The sequence below is a fragment of the Hermetia illucens genome, chromosome 4 (genome assembly GCF_905115235.1).
Source record: "Hermetia illucens chromosome 4, iHerIll2.2.curated.20191125, whole genome shotgun sequence".
NCBI classification, from domain to species: Eukaryota; Metazoa; Arthropoda; class Insecta; order Diptera; family Stratiomyidae; genus Hermetia; species Hermetia illucens.
This window is the reverse complement of record NC_051852.1, coordinates 140,661,114-140,685,666: the sequence shown is the minus strand read 5'-3', so window position 1 is coordinate 140,685,666 and position 24,553 is coordinate 140,661,114. Positions and strand designations below refer to the sequence as shown.

The 24,553-nt window shown below is 43.1% G+C and overlaps 1 protein-coding gene across 3 annotated transcripts; it reads right to left on the bottom strand.

Annotated features, from left to right (window-relative positions):
- Nucleotides 1–5,429: 5,429 nt before the first annotated feature.
- On the bottom strand, nt 5,430–16,856 carry LOC119654648 (beta-1,3-glucan-binding protein-like). 3 transcript variants are annotated; one of them, XM_038060130.1, is made up of 4 exons: nt 16,637–16,853; nt 6,539–6,633; nt 5,757–6,467; nt 5,430–5,695 (listed from the first exon to the last, which is right to left on the bottom strand). In XM_038060130.1, exons 1-4 carry the CDS (start codon nt 16,746–16,748, stop codon nt 5,480–5,482), a joined length of 1,134 nt encoding a protein of 377 aa, XP_037916058.1. In that variant the 5' UTR covers nt 16,749–16,853; the 3' UTR covers nt 5,430–5,479. The 3 variants fall into 3 exon arrangements, with proteins under 3 accessions (XP_037916058.1, XP_037916057.1, XP_037916059.1); XM_038060129.1 differs by lacking the exon at nt 16,637–16,853 and adding an exon at nt 7,206–7,439; XM_038060131.1 differs by lacking the exons at nt 5,430–5,695; nt 5,757–6,467; nt 6,539–6,633 and adding exons at nt 14,866–15,127; nt 15,189–15,899; nt 15,970–16,064 and having other exon boundaries at nt 16,637–16,856.
- Between the last annotated feature and the right edge of the window lie 7,697 nt (nt 16,857–24,553).

Below are 24,553 nucleotides of genomic sequence, written 5' to 3'. Positions count from 1 at the left end.
CCCGAAAATTTCAGTGAAGTGTGCACCGTGACAAAAGGTAATTTGTTATTGCGCTGCAGGAAAGCGGAAGATACCACAGAAACCAATGATTTCAGACGTGTATACCGCTGAACTTGCATATGCACTTTCTGCGTATCTATTACTTCCACTCCAGAGCGTGGAAGAGAAAAATCGTCCAAATCGTCGCATTTCCGATCATTTGGTCATACGATGGCGCGAAGTAAAATCTCGAAGCAATTCGAAATCGAAAGTGGAGTTTGACAAGGTGAAATTCTGTTACTGACACTTTTTAAGGATTTGTGTAAAACGAAACCTTATAAAAACCGGTTTACTGTCTGCCTGTCCGTCAGCCTGTCTTTTTTTAAGGAGGTGGAAATCTTCAAAAGACTCTGGCCTGTGTACGCCAGAGTGTGGGATTTTTACCCACTAAAACCACCCCCGACTCCCCCCCTACCCCGTGGAACCACCTTTAGGTATTACATCACGGGGTGGAGTTAGCTTACTTTAGCTAGGTCTCCTTCCTTCTTCCAGCGGGGTTCGTAATCGCGCCTTCTTCACTTCTTCTGCTTTTCGCATTTTTTCCTGGATTATAGCGATCATGGAATTGATCGCATCCCAGTCTTCCTGACAGACTACCATTCTCCGGACAAAATTTTCCGGTGATAGCACTTCATCTAGAGTTTCCTCTAGGTTCGTCCTTTCTTCCACGAACCTAGGACACTGGGAGAAAACGTGCGCTGGGTCCTCTGGGACTCCGTCGCAGCTTGGACAATTAGGCGAGGTGTCCAATTTAAACCCGTACAGGTATTAACGGTGAGAAACAGGATGAGATTATAATTGATCTCCCCATGTTTTCTCTCTAGCCACTCCCCGATGGAAGGGATCAACCTGTAAGTCCAACGATCCTTTTCTGACTGATCCCATCGCTGTTGCCATCTACTTATGGATCCCTCCCTTTCGGCTTTTTTCACCTGAGATAAGGGAGAGATGGATTGGTTTTATAAATATTCATCATTTCGGTTGCCAGGATGTCAATCGGCATCATTCCCGATATGACGAACGCAGCATCGTCTGAGACGGTCGTGAAGGCAGAACATACCCTTAGGAATATTCTTCTGTAGACCGCACTCAGTTTATGTGTACTGCCTAAAATCTGTAGTGTTTTTCCCTAAACTATAACTGCATACGGCATGATAGAGCTCACCACCCTGGGTATGAGCAGTCTGCAAGTATGCCGTGGGCTTCCTACGTTCGGCATCATTCTTGCCAGAGCAACACTCGTGGTGGATGCTATTTTAGAAGTATGCTCTATGTGCTGCTTAAAATTAAGTCCTCCGTCTATCATCAACCCCAAGTATTTGATGGCCTGCTTGGAAGTGATGATACGATTCCCGATTCTAATGCAGGCGTAATTTCTTTTGCGGCGCTTAGTGATGAGGATCGCTTCCGCGAATGCCAGTCCAGCACTCCCTAACCAAGCCTTAACAACACTAACTGCTTCGTTTGAGTACAACTTAGCATCCTCGAGATGCTTTGCGACCACAACCAGTGCTATATCATCGGCTTAACTCCCCACCGTGGCCTCCTCCGGAACCGGAAGGTTGAGTACATCATTATACATGATGTTCCACAGTAGTGGGCCCAGTACAAAGCCCTGTGGGACACCCGCGAAGACAACGTACTCTTTGGGCACCAATAGTAGATCTGGCTTTACGGAACCCATACTGCCTATCTGAAAGGCGTCCTTGGCTCCCGACGATTGGGAGTAATCTATTATAAATAACCCGTTCCAGCATTTTATCCATAGTGTCTAGAAGACATATGGGTCTATAGGACGACGGTTCCCCTGGAGGTTTGCCAGCCTTAGGCGGCAGCACCAGCTTCTGTCACTTCCATGGTTCAGGAAAGATACCCTCGGATATGCACGTTTCGAACAACTCCGCGAACATATCCGGTCTACATTTGACGGCAAGTTTGAGGGCCTTATTTGGTATGCCGTCCAGACTCGGGGCTTTAATATAATAACAATAATCGTTAGCGCAATAATCCATATTGGATCAGGGCCTTGAAGTGTGTTAGAGCACTTCATTCAAAACCGTAACGGTACACTACAGTACACTGTAGGAGGCAATGTGGTCAGCATTGCGCTCGCCCGAGATTATTACCCTGATTTGACTCAGGTACTCATTCACAGCTTAGTCGACTGGTATCCGGCGTCAAATCACGATACAAATCCCACTGCCACCAATGAGATTTGAACCACGACCTTCCGCATGACAGCGTTGTGCTCTAACCACTCAGCTATCCGGACACGGGGGAAGGGGGGGGGGACTTGCTGTCTCCTATTCGACTGCAGATCTCCAGCAGCTCGTCCCTGGTACCCGGTGGAACCGGCGTCACATTCAGGGGACGCTGAAAGGTGTCGGTACCCCCCTCTTGTTGGGGAAATAACACCTGGATTATTTTCAACAAGAACATAGGGCACGTGATCTGCGGAGGTGATCGGCCCCTGAATCGTTTTATAGGGGCTACCCTACGGATTTATGTCCGCTTTCAAACAGAGCTCCTTAAAACATTCCCTCTTACTCCGCTGGATGGCTTCTTGCTGGCTTCCCTATAGGCACGTTCCTTTTGCCCTTGATCGATCCTACCTATTGCCCTTTGAGCTCAATCTGTGCAGGTGTCTGCTTTGCTAGGCAAGCCTAACCACACCTCCATGAATGTTTGCTCATCTATCGCTTTTGCAGACCATCCTGGTGTTCTTTTGGATTTCGGCGTCCGGGGTGCGGGTCTCTTGCCTTGTGGTTCCGTCCTTAGTTCAAAGGTGATTGTCTGGCGGTTGCTGTATGTGAAGTCCTCGCTAACTTGCCAGGGCATGTCACGTACTAACGCAGGACTGACAAAAGTCAGATCTACAATTGAACCCGTTCCCCCTTTCCGATAAGTGTTTACATCGCCTTCGTTGTCCAGAACTACATCCAACTGGGCGAATGCTTCTAATAAGCACCACCCCCTTGCGTTAGTCTTTTTGCTGCTCCACTTGGTAATCCACCCATACACCTCCGTCAAGATTTTTGTACGGTTCACTAATGATAGCAATCTCCGTCGCGGATTCGTAAGTGGTCTGCACAAGCAAATCTTGTGCGACCCTGCAATGATTGAGGTTTTTTTGTATTAACCTCATTTTTTCACTGCAGTTAACGCCTTCCTAAATTCTGGGCGTTTATCACTTCCGGCAATATTTCGGTTATCCCTTCCTTCCTTTTCTTCGCACAAAATGCATTTGGGGTCTCTATTTCACTCCTTGGCAACATCTCCTTTTTCCCCACACCTTCGACATTAATCGGACCGATCGATGCCGCTAGTGCATGCCTTCACGAAGTGTCCAAACATTAGGCATTTGAACCACCTTTTTTAAAGAGATCTGCTCTCTTAGTCGGCAAACCACCCATCCAATCCGCACATTCTCACGGCCAACAACTTCTGTGTAGACTCCACTTGCAGTCGCATTGTGGCCGTTTGAGTACCACCAGAAGCTTTTCTTAGGCTCACGATAGATTCTTCCCTGAATTCCTCTAACTTGAATTGTTGCTTCAAGACAGTGCAGATCTCTTCTTTGGATGTTACCTCATTGAGATCCTTGCACTGTATATAGACCTTGTTTTTGGGAACGAACCGCGACATTCTCTCCAAGCGAGTTTATAACTTGGTTACGAAAGCCGTCAGTTTTCCCTACGCTGGGTTTTCTCAGTTCAAACATGAGATCCCCTTTCTGGGTCCTCCGGATTTTGCTGACATTTCCACCTAGGCCTTTTAGGTCGGGGCCAAATTTCACCTTCTTCAGTATATCCGCATACATTAGATGTCCTCTGCTGGAAATTACAATTGCCTCCGGGCGAATTCGCACCTTTGGTTTCTTGTTTCTTTTTTTATTCACGACCTTAGTCCAACCATCATTCTTACTTTCTTTCAGTTTCGCTTCGCTAACTGGCTTTCCTACTTTGGACCCTTCTGAACTTTTAGTTCCGTATGTTGGACTGGTCAAGACCGCTTTTTCCTTTTTGGTGCCTGTTGATTCCTTAAAGCTCTTTATCTCGTAGTCTCTTACTTGAGCGAAGGTCAGTGACTTTGTGCTTTGGTGCCACTTGGGTCGCTTGTTACATTGTTGAGGTTGGGATGTCCGTCTTTTCCTTAGGGTTTCTTATTTCTTCCTGTGACCTATTGTAAAGCACCCTGATGGCTCTCATCATGTTCTTAATGGCTTGGTGCACGTTTGGCTTGTCCTTGATGGATTCGGATAGTTCAACTATTTTAGTCCCAAGCTGCATAAAAGGTAGTTCTTCTGGGTCATGCTCGGTAAGTCTTGGTCAGATTACTCCTTTTATTGATTCCTTCACCGTTTTAAATTGCTGAACTCACACGAGCTTTTGTCGGCTTTGGTATTGGAGGCATCTTGAAATTGATGAACTTCACCTGAATCTCCAATTCTACACATCAATAGGTATGCCCCAATCCGCCAGCTGGGGTCGCGCCTGATCGGAGATCTGGCCACTCCTCACAGGTCTGTTCGTCTCCCTGCCTGTCCGTCACACACATTTTTTTCGGAGACTGTAGCAGCGATTGACACCAAATTCGGTGGGAAGATGGGAACTGTGGACGCTTACGCATAGAGTGAGTTACATCCTGTTACGTCGAATTTAAGGAAGGGTCCCCATACAGGCAAAAGGGGGGTGTTAATTTTTTTTCACCACATATAGTCATGTGGATATTCCGAAGCTGGTCTTAGCATTGACATTTGTTGGAAAGGCGGGGGTCAAAAGTGATCATTTATTTAATGGGGCTGTTCTTTGGAAATTCAAGATTTTGAATGTCAACACATCCGAAAGTGAATATTCTCACATAATATATGCGTATATTACGTGTTACGTACTAATGGGAGAAATTCACATTCAAATGTATTTATAAAAGAAATGCACAAAACCTTTCATACCTGAAGCGTCCAGCTTTTGGTTTCCCGACTTGTTCTTTTTGTAAGCTGTAATTTCAGCGCTGCATATCCGGAAAAAGTGAAGGGGTTCACTAAACTATAACATTTTTCCTCAAGCACCTCCATTATGCTGCCCCATCTCTCTAAGTCAATATTTAGAGAGTTGGATTGAAATATTTAGAAAATTGGACTGAAAATCAACCTCAGCAAAGCGAAGATTGTTAGTCTGACGGGTAATTGCCTTCCGCTTATTTTTTTTCTAATGGACCAAATATCGAGGACATCTAACAATCCGGTTGGGGTAGGTTGGAATATAGGTGTGATTGACGCGCTATGCCCCGCAAATGCGGAGAATGGCACACATACTCGTACTTCAATTAATTGGGAAGAGGGTTTGGAATTATTTTGGTTCGTTACGTAACATAACAAAATATAAAACATATTTGTCATACAGTACAACCATATTTTTATTATTGATTTTTCATCAAGAAATTACAGAGCATAAACTCGTACATAGTCCACTTGGAGATGTGAGTCAGTGTTGCCTGGGACGTAGTAGTTCCAGGTGTTCAACCACGCATTGCGAGCATTCCAGAACTCAAGTGGAGCAGTGGGAGATAGGTTATTCCATGGTTTACCATTTGGATTAGAAGCACTATCGGAGAAGTAAGAGACACCACCAACCGCCAAGTTGAGGAGGAGATGGAACTGTGGATAAAAAAGATTAGAACTGAATGAGAAACAATATACACTCTCTGTTACCACGTACCTCTTGATCGAAAGGTGCCGATTTATCTCCAGCCTTCCATGGATTCGCAAGACCAGGATACTTAGCAGCAAATCCACCACGATCCCAGAAACCACTTCCAATGTTAACAGTTCCAGTTTCAACATCATCAATTTTGAATGTAATACGATCTGGAGTCCATTCCATTTGATAACGATGGAAGTCCAAATTGTATCCTTGACCAGGTGCGGTATTCCTTGAGTAATGGGCAGTTTCATAGGCGTTGAATTCAGTAGCTGGTCCGAAATGTAAAGTTGATGCAACTTGTTCTGCTCCGATATTCACTCCGTCTTGAACCAAATTACGATTGCCTCGAGATTCCATAATATCGATTTCACCACTTGATGGCCATGATCCATATGCACTGTCTGTCGGAAGCATCCAGATAGCTGGCCACAACCAGTCACCGGCTGGAAGTTTAGCCTTAACTTCAACTCGTCCGTATTTGAAACTGAATGAGTTCAGGGTGCGGAGTCGAGCACTTCGGATTGGATTGAGAAGATTGGTTGGGGTTCCTGCACGTTGGCATCCATAGAAAGCGGCATTTGTACAATCTCCCTGAATGTCTATAGTTCCGGATGAAAGGAAGGGTTCACCATAAACTTCGGAAGTGAGGGTAGGTCTAATGTGGAGAACACCGTTTTCAGTATAGGAGTTGGAACGATTGTTGGTATACCATTGGAATTCCCAGTTCTGGAATAATGAGATGCATTAAGTGATGTCAAACAATAAAATTTCCGATTGATGAGGGAAGTCATACTTACTCCGCCACCACCTAAGGTGCTTTCATGTTCCCAATGTTTGAAATCGAGTTTGTCAAAGTTGTCTTCAAAAATCAATTCTCCTGAACAGAAACCATCTGGAATAGTATTTTAAAAAAGTGATTTAATTTTACTGAAATTGGCGGCTTACTGCTAATTCGTTGATAGTACTCTCCTAGCATCTCAAATACCTAAAACTGGGACTCATTTCTTGGACATTATCATCCAACTGAGGCTGAGAAGATGTAAATAAAAAATTGTGGACCCAAATTCCAACCTGGAAACCATAATATTTTGGCAACATTCACCTTAAGACTCCAAATGTCCTACAAAATAGAGCTACCTCTATTTTAATATTTTCAGTCGTATTCGGTCTGTATGTTCACCAAGGATCTAGGTGGAACCTTGTGTAAAAATAGACTTTGGAAGGAATGCCTCCAGGGTGCTTTAGATGTCCAAACCCAAGCGTGGTGGAATCTGTGCAGGTTGTTGATCTTTGGTGTGGAGAGTTTAGATTTGTGCAAATGGCAAAGGGAGGTTGGGTCATATTTTTGTTGAGTTATGATTGAGGTCAATTTTTCAATGCGTTAAATTTCCGGATATTCCGAAAGATTTTCATATGAGGAGGACCTTAAAATTTATGATGTGTAAATGAATAATATATACTTACTATTCTTGCTAACAGCAGATCCACTGGCCGTGGTCAAAGAGATATCGCAACGTGGCTGAGCAGCTAACGTCAAAGCGACAAGCGCCGAAAGATTAATTAGCAGCAACTTCATTATCACCCTTGAGAATTAGTGCAGGATCAACCTCACTTACAACAAAGCAATGAAGAAAACGGATTTCCAGATAGACAACGCCTGTGTTACCCCTGAAGAGCCAACGACGCTGGAATGACTACCTGGTGTATCTTCCACCCTATTTATACAGGTTGGTAGGAACGACTCCTCCGTTAATAACATCTTAAACATTCGTTATTGGCTAATCGAAATTATGTTCCCATCTATCTTGATCATCTGTGAAATTTTATTTCATTACTAGAAGCTGTGGGGATGTTGCGATAACTTTTGTAGAAAACACAAAAATCAATGACGCTACTACATATGGAGTGGAAGAAAACTAGATAACAGTGGAAAGTTAGGAAGCTTTTTTCCGAATTTCTCTGGTATGATTACAAATTAAAGTCAAGAAACATAACAAGCACTTCTTTTTTTGTGGTGATTTGTTTGGAATCTTAATAATTGAAGTTGTAAGCCTGAGTTTAGAAAGTGTCGATGAAATAATTTGTGTAGATAATTCTGTTAAGCTTATCAGGCTCTGTAGTTATGTGGTTTACGTACATCATTTGAAGTTAATTGGCAAATGAAAATGTTGGTTCTGCCGGGAAATCTGTTGGGATATCTTAAGCTTTGTATTATTGGTCAAGTGTAGTATAAGTCCCGGTGCGAAATCGGTGGCCGTTTACCAGTGGGGCGATGTAAATGCCAAGAAAAGCCTATATTTAATTTTCAGGTAGTGTTCAATGGGTGCTCTCACGAATTGCAAATGAACAAGGATGAAGGGCGAGTTTTTCCTGCCTCCCTGACAACAGAAACAATAATCGGAATAATCTTCCAGGTTAGGGGTTTCGAAAGATGGACGTATCACTCGTCTCCCATAAAAACTCAACACAACGTACAACAGCAGAATGAGGGAGTTCGGACTTGAGTGACACAAGGGAAACGAGAGCGCAACCGAGCAGTTGACTATTCGCCTTATCCTGGAATGTCAGGTTCCTTAGGTGAACTGATGCTATTAATAGTCTCCTGAGTGTAATAATGTGATAACAGTACCGAGAACGTTATATGTTAGCCGTGAGATCACTGACATGAAGTCGCAAATAATTTCGAAAAGTTGGAACCTATATAGTAGAAAAATGGCTGCTTAGAAGCGCGTTCTTATTAGAGAAGGAATTCAAACTAAACATCAGCGACTTCAAATCAAAGCCTTATTAAAATCGGTTTACTGTCTGTCTGTCTGTCACACGTACTTTTCTCCATAATGGCTCAACCGATTCAAACGAAATTTAGTGGACATATGGGAACTATGAAATCCCACGCTTACAGTAACATAAATTTACGTGCAGTTTAAAGAGGGGCTCCTCATAAATGCAAAGAGGGATGCAACAAATATGATAGAATATTTTATATTGTTAGCTATGTACAAATGGAAAATCGTGCATAGAGAGTCTCTCACATAAGACTTGTTTGCATCTGTTGGAGGGTAACTTCTTCATATTTACTAATAATATTGAATTGCGAGTGTAAAGCGTATGAAGTTGACTATTATCAATACAGTGCTTTCTATTAAATCATTTGTGTAAACGACTTCCTAAAAAATAGACGACAATGTAATGTTTAACTATGTACACACGGAACTGTCATGCACTCATCAGTCCTCACATAGGGAAGCACAAAAGCTTTCATGCTTGAGCCGTCAAGCTTCCGGCTTCCCGACCTGTGTTTTTAAGGTTTTGTTTGTAAAACAAAACTTATTAAAATCGGTTCAATGTCTGTCTGTCTGTTTGTCTGTCCGTCTTTTTTTTTTCATCGTTGGAAGGTGGAAAGGTTCAAAACCTACTGCTGGCTCCTGCCATACAGTTATGTAAGACTTCTACTCACTAAAACCACCTCCTTCTTCTTCCACTATCCCCACGGGACTGCTATAAGCATTGCATCGTGGGGCTGGATCAGTTCTTAACTGCGGCGCATTATTGTTCGCTCCCTTTCTTGCTTTCTTCGCAGTTCTTCATGCCTTAGCTGTTCATGAATCATTTTCAGCTCAATTACCACTTGATTCCAAGCCTCCGTTGATTCCAACATAAACTCCACTATATTTCCAGGTGTTAAGCGCCTGTCTGCGATCGCCTCCAGCCTAGTTCGGTGTGCTGTAAACCTTGGGCACTCAAATACAACATGCTCCGCATTCTCAGCCATGTTACCACATCTTGGGCACCATGGTGACTCGTCGTGTCCAAATCGATAAAGATAAGCCCGATAACCTCCATATCCACTTAAAAACTGTGTTAGCTCGTAGCTTAGTTCCCCGTGATTCCTTTCCATCCATCTTCGAATGTGTGGAATGATACGGTAGGTCCAACGACCAGTTTGTGCCTCGTTCCATCTCTTTTGCCATTTTGCGATGGATTCTCGCCGTGCTAGTTGCCGTCGAAGTACAATAGACTCACCGATTGCATACATATTGTTGTGGAGACGCTGACCTTCATCCGCCAAAATGTCTATGGGGATTGTCCCTGCCAGTACATATGCTGCTTCTCCTGATGTCGTTCGATAAGCACTGCATACCCGGAGTGCACTTAGTCGATACGCCATTCCTAGTTTTCCGCAGTTTGATTTATTTTCCAGAACGGTTGCCCAAACTGGAGCTGCGTAGAGTAGCACGGAACTAACTACCCTTGAAATAAGATGACGTCGACTTTGTCTTGGTCCACCAATGTTCGGTAGTATCCTCGAGATCGTTACAGCGATGGAAGATGCTTTACTTGCAGCGCACTCAATGTGTTTTTTAAAGTTGAGTTTTTTGTCAATCATTACTCCCAAATATTTAAGCGACTCTTGGGAGTAAATTGTTTTTCCACCAACTTTAATTTTCACGGTCGTGTCTTTCCTTCTTTTGCTGATTAGCACTAGTTCCGTTTTATGTTCAGCAAGTGATAGACCGGACTTTTTCAACCAGGAATTGATCTCCCATATCGCTTCATTTGCGTAGATTTCGATCTCGTCTAAGCGTTTTGCCACTATTGTTACCCCGATATCGTCCGCAAAGCCAATAGTTGTCACGCCGTTAGAAAGGCGTAGCGTCAGCACTCCGTTGTACATAATTAACCACAGTAAGGGACCTAAGATAGACCCCTGTGGTACGCCGCAGCTCATTGGGAATAATTTCTCTCCATCGTCCGAGTCGCAATATAATCTTCTTCCAAGAAGAAATGCAACAACGATGCGTACAATGTACTTTGGAACCTTTAGTTTGGTTAGAGCCTCTACGATTTTCGTTCACTTTGCAGTGTTGAAAGCATTTTTTACATCGAGGGTCACCACTGCGCAGCATTTGTCATCTTGTATTGCAGCGCGAGCCAGGCCAGTCACCATGCTGATTGCATCGATGGTTGATCTCCCCTTACGAAACCCGAATTGCTTGTCGGATAGGCCTCCTTCCTTTTCCGCAACAGCGAGCAGCCTGTTGTATAATACTCGTTCAAATAGTTTACCAATGGTATTGACCAAACATATCGGTCGATATGAGGAGGGGTCTCCTAATGGTTTACCTGGCTTCGGAATAAGTATCAACTTTTGCAGCTTCCATTGCTCGGGGAATTCTCCTTCTCTAAGGCATGCCGTAAAAACTTTGGCAAACATACCTGGTGCTGACCGGGCTGCCACTTTCAGGGTGATATTCGGGATTCCATCTGGCCCTGGGGTTTTATTTTCAGCGAATTTCCTTGCTGCATCAAACATTTCCTCTTCTACCACTTCAGGAATTTCGTCGGGGTTTACATGCACTTTAGGCAGATTTGTGTAGTTCAAATCCTCTGGGAAGAGAGTGTCCACTATGTTTTCTAGTAATTTTGGGCAGGTAATCGGTGGGGAGCGCTTCCCTTTCAGTGATGACATTACAGACCTGTAGGCGCCACCCCATGGATCAGAATCAGCTTCGGTACACATCCGCTTGAAATGTTCGGATTTGCTCTTCGTGATAGCTCCTTGCAATTTTTTCCTCGCGTTTTTGTATTGCATGTGCAGCTCAACGAATTCAGGTTGATTTCTTCTGCGCTGGGAGCATCTCCTAGCTCTGAGACAGTTTTTCCGACATTCCTCAATTTCTGAATTCCACCAGAAATTGGGATTTCGTCTGTCTGTCTGTCTGTCACAGGCACTTTTCTCAGAAACGGCTATACCGATTGACACGAAATTTGGTGAGAAGGTGGGAACTGTTGACCCCCAGACATGCAGTGAGTGATATCCTCCTGCGTTGACATTTAGCGGGGGTCCCCATACATGTAAAAGGAGGGTGTACAAATTTTTTTCACCGAATATAGTCATCTGGGGTATCAACTGAAAGGTTTCGATTAGTACTTTTCGAAGCCGGTCTTAGTTTTGAGATTTGTTAAAGAGGCGGGGAGTGGGAGGGGAGTGGGAGGGGAGCAAACTGATGATTTCTTTAACGGAGCCATTCTCAGAAACTACGCAACTGAAAAATCTCAAAAAAGTCAAAAAGCTGCCTCTATATGGTGCCCAGGCATCAAAATACTCTCCATATCGATATCTATCCAAATTAAGTTAATAATAGTATATTACCATATTTATGGGAAAATTGAGTAAAACCCCCCTTAAGTTTATCTCAGAATTTTGAAAGTTGGTGGTAGTATAAAATATATAAAGGCACATTATCTCCAAGTTTGATCAAAATCATACTATTAGGAACAAAGTTACAGTAGCTCAAAATTGTCTTTACCGTGTAAATTTACAACCCGAAGTACTAAATCTGACATGCTAAATGCATAGTCGTGTGCAGTAAGAGTTTTGACCCTATGGTGAGATGTTACGAGCGAAACAGTTTTTGTAAGCTGAAATAAGCTCTGTTGGCAGCTAAAAACGGTGCGAGGATTTCATCGTCATAGCTGATATCGATTGTGATTTTCGATCCAAATCTCATTTACTCTTTTCTTTCGGTTCGCTCCTAGACAGCGAGCATTTTTCGCTTCCTGTGGAGTGGCCCTTATCATCAAAACTTGCATCTTTAAACAATATGCATTGCCGCACCAGTTCTCTCCATATGTCCTCCTTCATCGTGATCTCGTGAAGGTCCCTGCACTCCACAGTTATCTTCTGGGTTAATTACCTCACCGTAACTTCCTCTCCTAAGGATCAACCAACCAAGTTCTGATAGTTGAACGTCCTTTCGTCCTGCGTCTTCCGAAGCTCCAGGTGTAGTCCTCTCTTTACGTTGTGCTGACCTGTGTGACATTGTCTCCAGGCCGCTTAGTGTCGGATCTCCCTTGACCTTCCGCAGAATCCTAGTGTAAGAGAGGTCACCTCGGCTTTTGATAACAATTGCATCCGGACGGGGCATCCTTCTTTTTATCTGCTTCCTTGGCTTCACAGTTGTCGGAACATTTGCTTCCATTTTCTGGGATTTCATTTGTGGAGTCGATTTGAGGTCCAAAGTTTACACTCCCTCCGTTATTGGATTTTGGATCCTCGGGCTCCATTTACCTTTGTTTGCGTGTTGCTGCTGCATCTGCTCGCAGGGGAGTAGAACTCTCCAGCTGCACAAATGATATGAAAAACCCGCCTGAAGCGAGGTGTGATAAACGCGAAACATTGGAGTTCCGTAAGCGAGAAAGAGAAATGCGTCGTAATGGAAGGGTTTCCACCATTGTATTGATGAGGGAAGCAGAAGTTACGGCAAATAGTAATGATTTCACCACTGTGCATATATCGAAAAGTACTTGCAAGTGATGCGGTGGTGATAAAACCAGTGGCAATATACTGGTATAGAGTGCTCTCCAAAACAGAAGCGAATTCCTCATTGCAATCATACCACCCAACTAAAGTAAATTGCCGGCTCTAGCGATGTCTCTGTAAAACGTTTCCAGAAATTCTAGGAATTTGAGTTCTTTTCCAGAGAGGAGCCGCCGGAGGTCACCTGTCTTGAGTGCGACAATTGCAGGGGCATTTGCGTGCTTCCTAAAATAATCCTCGAACATTGCAGGTTGTTTTCCGACCGCATCACAACCTTGCGAATCATTTAGAGACAGCCTAAGGAATTTAGATCTCCGGTTCACTAGTTCTTCATCGTGCATTTGGGGTGGTCTAGACTGGTGGGTTATTCTGAAGAAACTAACATCAGAACGACATATGATAGCGCTGCATCGAAGTGAAATCTCGAAGGGATTCGTAATCCAAAGTCCGACAAAGTTTAATTTTGTTTCCGATATTCTTTCACCCGTCAGAATGGTTCATTTGGTAGTGGTCCGACCAATTTAAAAGTTTCGCCAGGGTCAACCCTAATTCCATTTGCCTAGATATTGGTTGGGCACGCTTGCTCTCTGGTGCGTGTATCTCCGAGGTGTACAGTTTCCTTGTCGTAACCTTTCCAAATTGCTGAAAAGTGATTATTAGTTAGTGATTATAGACTCCATACCAACTTTCTTGTGGGGACCACCTACGGGTCACCTCACCTTCAACATAAACTTTTCACTGAAATCACGATCTTACTTTTGTAAAAAACAATTATTGAATTTTTCCTTCAACTTAATTTTAGTTATTCTTAATTGTCTCGAAACTGTGCCCTAGCTGGAAAACTTACTACGATGGACTCCATATCATTACCAATGCCCAAGAAACAGACACTTTGTTGTTCGGAAATGAAACGGATTGCCGGCATCCAAGTCTTGGACACGATTAGGTTATACACCTTTGTGGTCTGGCTGACACGATGGAAGAGGTGATAGTCCCACTACCTCTGCCTCGTTTCCTTAATTCCTACCAGCAGCCTGGCGTCCTATCTTCCGTGGAAAAATAACTTACGAAGCTAGGTGTCTGCGCTGGAATTCTTCTCCGTTTTCTACTTAACTTGATTACCACTACTGCTACAGCCAGTAACAAACCTGTCCGTTTAGGATGTATCGCCAAAAATCTGGTTCAAATCCTGAAGTTTCTTCCAGTTCTTGCGCAGGAAACTATCCTTGCCTAGTCAAGTGGATAGAGCCACCTTTGACGAATATAGCCGATGAAACTAGGGGAATCACTTGATCAATATTTGCTGTACACCACTAAGCGACCAAAACCATAAACTCGATGGAAGTGCCATGTCTGACAATTGGACTTTTTTTCACCTGCCCCTTGAACACTATTTTCGCTTGAGGTTCCAAGGCCGCCATATATGATCCATTATCTCAATTCCTTTCGGAAGGCCACTCTAAATAAGCCTTTTAGATTACATTAATCTTAGTTTTGAAAAAACAACAACAAAATTTTTTCCGGGTTTTCCTAAAACAAAAAATTGTCAACCTTATTTCCAGATCAGAAAAGGGCTGCAAAGATGTGTTCCCATGTTCTCGAATATAAGGTCCGATATTCCTCCTTGCGTGGAGAGATCCGCCATCTTGGGAGCTATGCAAAAGGTCTGGGCAAAAGAAATTGGATTTGTCCCGCGCATATCTGAAAAATTCTTGAAGATCCTGCATACTTGAATGAATTTTGAAGAGAATCTACTGCTGCTGTGCTTCGTTGAGCAACTTATCGAAATATAAAACATATTCGTAATATCATACAATCATGTCTTTATTGTTGATTGTTCATCGAGCATTTACAAAGCATAAACTCGTACATAGTCCACTTGGAGATGTGAGTCAGTGTTGCCTGGGACGTAGTAGTTCCAGGTGTTCAACCACGCATTGCGAGCATTCCAGAACTCAAGGGGAGCAGTAGGAGATAAGTTATTCCATGGTTTACCATTTGGATTAGAAGCACTATCGGAGAAGTAAGAGACACCACCAACAGCCAAGTTGAGGAGGAGATGGAACTGTGGATAAAAAAGATTAGAACTGAATGAGAAACAATACACACTCCCTGTTACCACATACCTCTTGATCGAAAGGTGCCGATTTATCTCCAGCCTTCCATGGATTCGCAAGACCAGGATATTTAGCAGCAAAGCCACCACGATCCCAGAAACCACTTCCAATATTAACAGTTCCAGTTTCAACATCATCAATTTTGAATGTAATACGATCTGGAGTCCATTCCATTTGATAACGATGGAAGTCCAAATTGTATCCTTGACCAGGTGCGGTATTCCTTGAGTAATGGGCAGTTTCATAGGCGTTGAATTCAGTAGCTGGTCCGAAATGTAAAGTTGATGCAACTTGTTCTGCTCCGATATTAACTCCGTCTTGAACCAAATTACGATTGCCTCGAGATTCCATAATATCGATTTCACCACTTGATGGCCATGATCCATATGCACTGTCTGTCGGAAGCATCCAGATAGCTGGCCACAACCAGTCACCGGCTGGAAGTTTAGCCTTAACTTCAACTCGTCCGTATTTGAAACTGAATGAGTTCAAAGTGCGGAGTCGTGCACTTCGGATTGGATTGAGAAGATTGGTTGGGGTTCCTGCACGTTGGCATCCATAGAAAGCGGCATTCGTACAATCTCCTTGAATGTCTATGGTTCCGGATGAAAGGAAGGGTTCGCCATAAACTTCGGAAGTGAGGGTAGGTCTAATGTGGAGAACACCATTTTCAGTATATGAGTTGGAACGATTGTTGGTATACCATTGGAATTCCCAGTTCTGGAATAATGAGATGCATGAAGTGGTGCCAAACGTGAAGTTTTGGATTGAGACGGGAAGTCATACTTACTCCGCCACCACCTAAGGTGCTTTCATGTTCCCAATGTTTGAAATCGAGTTTATCAAAGTTGTCTTCAAAAATCAGTTCTCCTGAACAGAAACCATCTGGAATAGTATTTTAAAAAAGTGATTTAATTTTACTGAAATTGGCGGCTTACTGCTAATTCGTTGATAGTACTCTCCTAGCATCTCAAATACCTAAAACTGGGACTCATTTCTTGGACATTATCATCCAACTGAGGCTGAGAAGATGTAAATAAAAAATTGTGGACCCAAATTCCAACCTGGAAACCATAATATTTTGGCAACATTCACCTTAAGGTTCTAAATGTCCTGCAAAGTAGAGCTACCTCTATTTTAATATTTTCAGTCGTGTTCGGTCTGTATGTCCACCAGGGATGTAGGTGGAACCTTGTGTCAAAATAGACTTTGGAAGGAATGCCTCCAGGGTGCTTCAGATGTCCAAAGCCAAGCGTGGTGGAATCTGTGCAGGTTGTTCATCTTTGGTGTAGAGAGTTTAGATTTGTGCAAATGGCAAAGGGACGTTGCGTCATGTTTTTGTTGAGCTATGATTGAGGTCAATTTTCCAATGCGTTCAATTTCCGGATATTCCGAAAGATTTTCATATGAGGAGGACCTTAAAATTCATGACGTGTAAATGAATAATATATACTTACTATTCTTGCTAACAGCAGATCCACTGGCCGTGGTCAAAGAGATATCGCAGCGTGGCTGAGCAGCCAACGTTAGTGCGACAAGCGCCAAAAGATTAACTACCAACAACTTCATTGTTATCCTTGAGAGTTAGTGCAGGAACAACCTCACTTACAACAAAACGATGACAAGAACGTATTCCCAGATATACAACGCCTGTGTTACTCCTGAAGAGCCAACGACGCTGGAATGACTACCTGATGTATCTTCAACCCTATTTATACAGGTTGGTAGGAGCGATTCCTCCGTTAATAACATCTTCAACATTCGTTATTGCCTTATCGAACTTATGCTTCGCTCTATCTTGATCTTCTGTGAAATTTCATTTCATTACTAGAAGCTGTGGGGATGTTGCGATAACTTTTGCAGAAAACAAAAAAAATCGATGAAGCTACTACACATGGAGTGGAAGAAAACTAGATAACAGTGGAAAGTTAGGAAGCTTTTTTCCGAATTTCTCTGGTATGATTACAAATTAAAATCAAGAAACATAACAAGGACTCCTTTTTTTGTGGTGATTTGTCTGAAATTTTAATAATTGAAGTTGTAAGCCTGAGTTTAGAAAGTGTCGATGAAATAATTTGTGTAGATAATTCTGTTAAGCTTATCAGGCTCTCGAGTTATGTTGTTAAGTACATTATTTGAAGTTAATTGGCAGATGGAAATGTTGGTTCCATTTGCGAAAGTTGGACATATTAAACTTTCCAATGTCTGCGGGTCCGTTGAAAAAAAGTTCCAGTTCTCCTTTGGGCCTACCACTTTATCTCCTCGAAGGCTTATTTAATCGTTTCTGAAAATATATGTTTCCTTCTAAATCAATTAATCCTCGATTTGAAATAACACATATTTACTTAGTTTTCATTTTGTTTGTTGCTGTGTTATGTTATTGCTGCTGACAATTAAATGAATAGTTGAGGTCTTGTCTAATGCAGTGGGCATGCAGCTGGTTTCACATGCGAGACCGAATTAATACTTTACGTGGAAAATCAATAAATGGTCAACTGTACCTGTTCAAATAAAGTCTCTATGAAAACAAAGATTCCCAATCTCACGTTGAAGTGAGAGCAAACTCCGAAATTCTTGCAAAAGCAAAATCTTACATACGGGGAGTTTTCCAATTTTGGCTTATTTTCATCATTATCAACGGCGCAACAACTGGTATCCGGTCTAGGCCTGCCTTAATAAGGAACTCCAGACATCCCGGGTTTGCGCCGAGGTCCACCAATTCGATACCTCTAAAAGCTGTCTGGCGTCCTGACCTACACCATCGCTCCATCTCAGGCAGGGTCGACCTCGTCTTCTTTTTCTACCATAGATATTGCCCTTATCGACTTTCCAGGCTGGATCATCTGTAACTTATTGAGCCGGATTTTATCCACAACCTGAAGGCAATTTGTGTGTCTCGCTTCGTTCTTCCCATGATGTCGATATCGTCAGCATAGGCCAGTAGTTGGGTAGATATAAAGAGGATCGTACCCCTCGCATTTACCTCAGCATCACGAATCACTTTCTCCAGGGTCAGGTTAAAGAGGACGCATGATAGGACATCCCCTTGTCGTAGACCGTTGTTGACGTCGAATGGTCTTGAAAGTGATCCTGCTGCTTTTATCTGGGCTCGCACATTGGTCAGGGTCAGCCTACTCAACCTCATCGATTTCGTTGGGATGCCGAATTCTCTCGTGGCAGTGTAAAGTTTTATCCTGGCTATGATATCATAGGCAGCTTTAAAGTTGATGAATAGATGGTGCAACTGATGTCCATATTCCAACAGTTTTTCCATCGCTTTTCGTAGAGAGAAAATCTGATCTGTTGGGATTTGCTTGGATTGAAGCCTGTTTGGTATGGGCCAATGATGTTCTGGGCGTATGGGGCTATCCGGCCTAGAGAGATAACAGCGAATATCTTATAGATGGTACTCAGCAACGTGAAAGCTTTTTATGTACGAGACAGATAATGCCTCTTTGGCATTCATCAGGCATTAATTCGCTGTCCCATACCTTGAGCGCAAGTTGTATTGGTCGCCTCCATATTTAACCAATTCGGCTGTAATTCCATCGGCTCCTGGCATCTTATAATTTTTAAACCGATGAATTGCACGGACTCTTTCTCCTATATTTGGTGGTGGCAGTATTTGTCCATCGTCTTCATTTAGCGAGACCTGCAACTCGCCGGTGTTCTTGTTGTTCAGTAGTTCATCAAAGTACTCAAACCATCGCTCTAATATCCCTATTCTGTCGCAAATCAGATTTGCTTCTTTGTCTCGACAGGATGAGCATCGAGGTGTATAAGACTTCATCCTGCTGCCTTGTTGGTAGAACTTCCGCGCCTGGTGCGATTGCTTCCTGTACTTTTCGAGTTCACACACCTGCTCATTCTCGGAGGCTTCCATACGTATTTTACTCCAGTTTTTGAAGTACTTCTCGTATTTTTTCATTTCTTTTAATAAAGGTAAGTATGTCAAAGTTGCTCCTTGTCTGGTAAATATCCAACGAAGAAATGTCCTCTCGCAATCTTCTCTGTTCTGGTCATGGACATGCCAACCAGAATTTCCAATGTCTAATGCCCTCCACACTACTTTATGCAGATGACGATTTTTCGACGTTAATGGAAACAATGAAGTCAACATACAGTGGGTCTAGTCCCAAGCTGACAAACTATTTGGCGACGCGGCAGAGAAGGACACTTTGTAGCTCTTTTGTAGTTAAACCTGCCCCCAACAGTGGACCCCGGTGACATCTAAACCTCAAAAGCAACCACTACAAATGCCTTGGAGGAAGCAAGTGAGTACCAAGATTCCTCTTAATATTATTGATAAGCCCACAGAGAATTGCAGGGTTACGCAAACCGCCATTTCTAGCAGCGTCACCAAGAATTTACTGCTAGAGAAATAGGGAAGCTCCAATCACCCAACACTTCTCAAATTTAAAGAGAACTGCAATACAACGGGGAAACTACTTATGAAGGCTTAGGCGAAGTTCTCCAAGCATAACCTCCTTTGAACAAAACCATGTCACTAATTATTCGTTGAAGAACTAAGATATCTCTAGTGTGCTATCTGTCAAACGCTTCATCATATAAGGCAAGTAGCCAAATCCAAAAGGTCAGATATTGAGCCCATGGCTAGTCTCTTTGACACCTCCGTCAAGATTGCCTATTTCAATTTTGAGTGAAGAAACTTTTGTTAATTTGAAAAAAAAATGGATAACAAGTCGGAAAACCTGAAGCTAGATGCTTCAGGTATGAAAGGTTTTGTGTATTTCTTTTATAAAGAGACTCGAACGTGCATTTGTCCCATTAGTATGTAGCACGTAATATATGCATATATTAGGTAAGAATATCCACTTTCAACTGATATTGATATTCAAAGTCTTCAATTTGCACAGAAGCGACAGCTCTGACCTATTATAACTTTATTAGTAATAGTGCGATTTTCACCAAATTTGGTAGGATCATACTCTATACTGTAGCCTAGATTGCTGCAATTTCGTGATTCTAGGAGGAACTTAAGGGGCGTTTTCCTGTCAATTACTAAACATTATAGTAATGTACTATTATTAACTTTATTTGAACAGGTATCGGTATGGAGGGTATTTTGGAGCCTAGGCATCTTACATTGGCAGCCTCTTGAATTTTTTCAGATGTTTCGGTTAAGTAGTTTCTGAGAATGGGTCCCTTGAAGAAATGATCACCCACCTTTCTAACAAATGTCAAAACTAAGTACTGACCAAGGCCTTTAATTCGATACCCTTCATGACTATATTTGATGAAAAAAAAATGTACATCCCCCTTTTGCAAGTATGGGCACCCCGCTTAAATTCGGCGTAAAAGGATGTAACTCACTGTACACTTCACAATTCCCACCTTTCTACCAAATTTGGTGTCAATTGCTACAACCATCTCCGAGAAAAACGCATGTGACGGACAGACAGACAGGCGGACATACAGACAAATAGTAAACCGATTTTAATAAGGTTTTGTGTTTTCACAAACCTTAAAAAGGAATTTAATTTGTTCATAAATCATTGCTTTTTGGCGAAAAACAGAATACTGTTGAAGCCAAAGCTTGGCTTAATAAACGTTGTTCGGACCTTGCGCCAGAAAAATCACCCGTTGGGAAGTGGTTTCCTAAGTTTAAACGAGGCGAAATGAGCACCGAGGACGATGCACGCGGTGAACGCCTCAAAGAGGCTGTTGCCGACGGAAATATCAAAGAAGTCCACAAAATAATTTTGGATTACCACAAAGTGAACTTGATCGAGATAGCTGAGGCTCCATAGATATCAAAAGAATGTGCTAAATATATCGCGCATGTATCTTTAGGTACGTGAAAGTTCTGTTTAAAGTGGGTGACGCGCGAGCTAACAATCGATCAAAAGCAATAGCGAATTGACGATTATGAGCAGTGTCCACAAACAAATTATGACTAGATATGTTACAATGGAAAAAAAAAGCGTTTCATTATTTCACATCAGAATCATCGATCGTCATCTGAGTGGACTGCACCTGGTGAGCCGAATCCAAAGCATACAAAGACGCAACAGTCTTCTGGCAAAGCTATGGAATCAGTATTTTGGGATGCGCATGTTATAATATTCATCGACTCTCTTGAAAAGAGAACAAGTCGGGAAACCGGAAGCTCTACGCTTCAGGTTGAAAGGTTTTTATTGCTTCTTCTGTGAGTATATTTGAGTGCAGAACTATCCCATTCACAGGCCGCATGCCGGACATAGTTATAACTAATAATACTGAGGAATTCCGCAAGGAACCCATGTTCGAGTTGGTGATCTGAAGGACACTCTGCTGTCCGGATTCCAGCGATGTGTAAAGCTGCTACTGAAATCGCATCTCTCAGGCGAGAATAAAATAAGCACGCTGAATGTATTCGCTATCCCTTCACCGGCTTATGCATTCGGAATATTGCGTGGACGAAAACCGATTTGAAAAACGTCCAGCGGCAGATACGGACTATTATGTCCAAATTTCGAATGCGGCATCCAAACGGAGCGAGTGAACCTGCCTTGTGACATCGCAGACAGGGGCGTGGTTGACTTAGCAGCACAGGATCATCGTCAAATCGACTCATTGCGCGCTTATTTTTACAGCAAAGAGCAGGCGAGTGCTTTGCATGTGGCTGTTTGAAAGACAGACTGTGGGCTAACTCCACTTAATTTGAAGGATCGATCTTATAATTTTCTGAGTAAGGTGAAATAGGACCAAGAGCGGATCGATGAATGGAATTCGAAGGCAATGTACGGTAAACACGTGAATTGTCTTTCCCAGCCATTTGTCGAACAGTGGCAGTGTGCTGCGAGCTCTTTGCTAAGACGGAAGGATTCATGTGTGCCATTCAGTACAACTTATAAAAAGCTCATAATAAAATATCGGGTGGAGAGCGACCAGTGCAGAATGTGTGGTTAGGCGTCAGGCGTTGGACGATCTCATTTCTGGGTGCACTGTAATGGCACCGGTGTAATACACGAGCAGACATAATGCTGTATCTAAGTTGATTGATCAAAGCCTTGCATACAAGCATGGGCTGACCACGGGAACATGTCCGGTTTACCGATATGAGCCGCAGGTAGCCGCAGAGTTCTTGGACTATCTGTGGGACTAAGACATGGACTTAAATAAAAAAAACCCAAAATACAGACGAGGGGCGGAACATTATCGGAGGACGTGCTGCTGGCATCCAGTCAGGGGACGGTAGTTGTTGAGGGCTGTATAGTTGGTGCCATAGCACCGCTGTGCTCTAAGGCAATTCGTGGGTTCCACGTTATCCCATGTGAGGACCAATTCTCAAGAGACATTCTTTGTTAAAAAAAAAGGTAAAAAGTTGACTGACGGTTTCGTCCAGGGCAGAGACGACTCATCGGACGCTGCCTCACCTCTGCCCCGGGAGCAGCGTGACCGAAAGTAACATAAATGGAAAACGCTCCACTTAAATGTAATCGCAAACACGTAATGGGTACGAATTATATTTAAGTGAAATCCGTCATCAGTCTAGAGCTAAATCAGGCCGATGTAAATACATAATATTTCTTGTTGAGGATGCTGGAAGTCCTAAGTCCGCACTCCCTTAGTGACGGACCGAACCGATTTTTTGAAAACTTGGGTTTAACTCAAAAAAAGAGGAGTCCGGGAACTACAAAAGAGGAAGTAAGTTACTCCCCAAGTGGTTCGGTCCGTCACTAAGTGGGTGCGGACTTAGGACTCCCAGCATCCTCAATAAAAAATATTATTCTTAGTTCGTGCATCGTTAAGATCTGGGAGGGCGTAAGGCTCAAGGTCGTTCCATACAATGAAATTTCCCGCGGGCCGAAGATCCGCATGGATAAGAATAAGCTCAGCCAATCTCTACGTCTTCAAAACTACAGGATTCCTATGGGGAGTAGGGTAGTTATCAAGGAGCAGGAACCCGCGGTGAACAGTCAAACTTTCCTGCTCCGTATAAATGGAAAATGTCTGGGGGCACTGGAAAAAGCAAACTACAAAGTGCGGTTTGGAGTCAGGAACGCAAAGGTGGAAGGGTTTCGCCATGGAGCAGTTGGAGGAGATAAAGTTCGATATTTCTACGGGGATTGATGAAACCCTTGCCTAAGTAGATCACGCTGAGAGTAGCGTAGAGCCTCAGCTAATCTGTTTATTTTCATCCGAGAGGAAGACATCGATGTCGCACTAATACAGGAGCCCTGGATCGGACGTGACCGAATAATCAAAGGACTACAAAGTAAATATTATGATATAATGTATTTCACTTGTGGGGAAGACTCTGCACGTTTTTTTGTATCCGGATCCGAGCTCTAGGGACTTCAGTCAGTCAGACCGGTCAGCCTCGCCAGAAGAATTGCAACATTTGGCGTCCACCATAGCAGCAAAAAAGGCAACGCTTTCGGAAATTAACGAAAGAGGTGAGTCATTGTTGATGTTCTTATTACCATGAATCCATCGGTTTGTAACAAGGGCAGTACACCAACCACCATTTTCCCAGCTCAGAGAGTTGTTGTGGTTGGGAGGAGGTCCTTGATATCACCTTACTAACCGACAATGGGATTCTTTGAGTGGATAACTCTGTGGAGTGTCTGGCCAGAGATCCTTCTCAGATCACAGTAACATACTTTTTAGTCTACATGTTGCTGTAAAGGTATCCAAACCTTTTAGAAACCGGAGGATGATCGACTGGAGGAAGTTTGGTCAAATTATCAAGAACAAACTATCCAGTGTGCAGGTTGTTAAGATTGGCACGATAGGCGAACTGGAATCAAAGGTCAGGGCTCTGAAAAAGGCATTGCCAAATACAGCAAGAACACACTGTCCCTGTGGTGGAATGAAAATCTGTCCAGCTTCAGGACGCTGACCAGGGAGATCTTCAACATCTGTTATAGGCATAAGTATTGGCAGCTATGCAAAGACTGAAGAAGTACAAATCTGTGAGGCTCGGTGAGATTCTGTTCAAGGAACATAGGAGCCCATCCTTTCTTAAAAAGTCGAAAGGCTTCTTGACGAAATCTACTGGTGAAATCCTGAAGTTGCTGGTCCGCCAGCGAAGACGACTGTGAGCCAGAGAGTTGCTTGATGGGTATGCAGCCACATGGCTGGGCTATAAACCGCTTTTTTGCATATTCAATCTCCTGTGTCATGCTACAGAAGCAGGAAGAAAGGGTTACGCTGTTGCTTGTCGAGATTTATTGGAGCTGTATTTTTTTGGGATGCGTACGATAGCAGTCTTGGAGACGCGCATTAGCGGTTTTCACATCGAAAAGGGGCTGGTGCGGCCATGGGTCCACGAAGGACTTTCGACCAATAAGCTTTACCCCTAAATCTCGCCCTGGACATCCAGTCAAGGACGATTATGGAGAGAATGACCTTCTCTAAGCATCAGC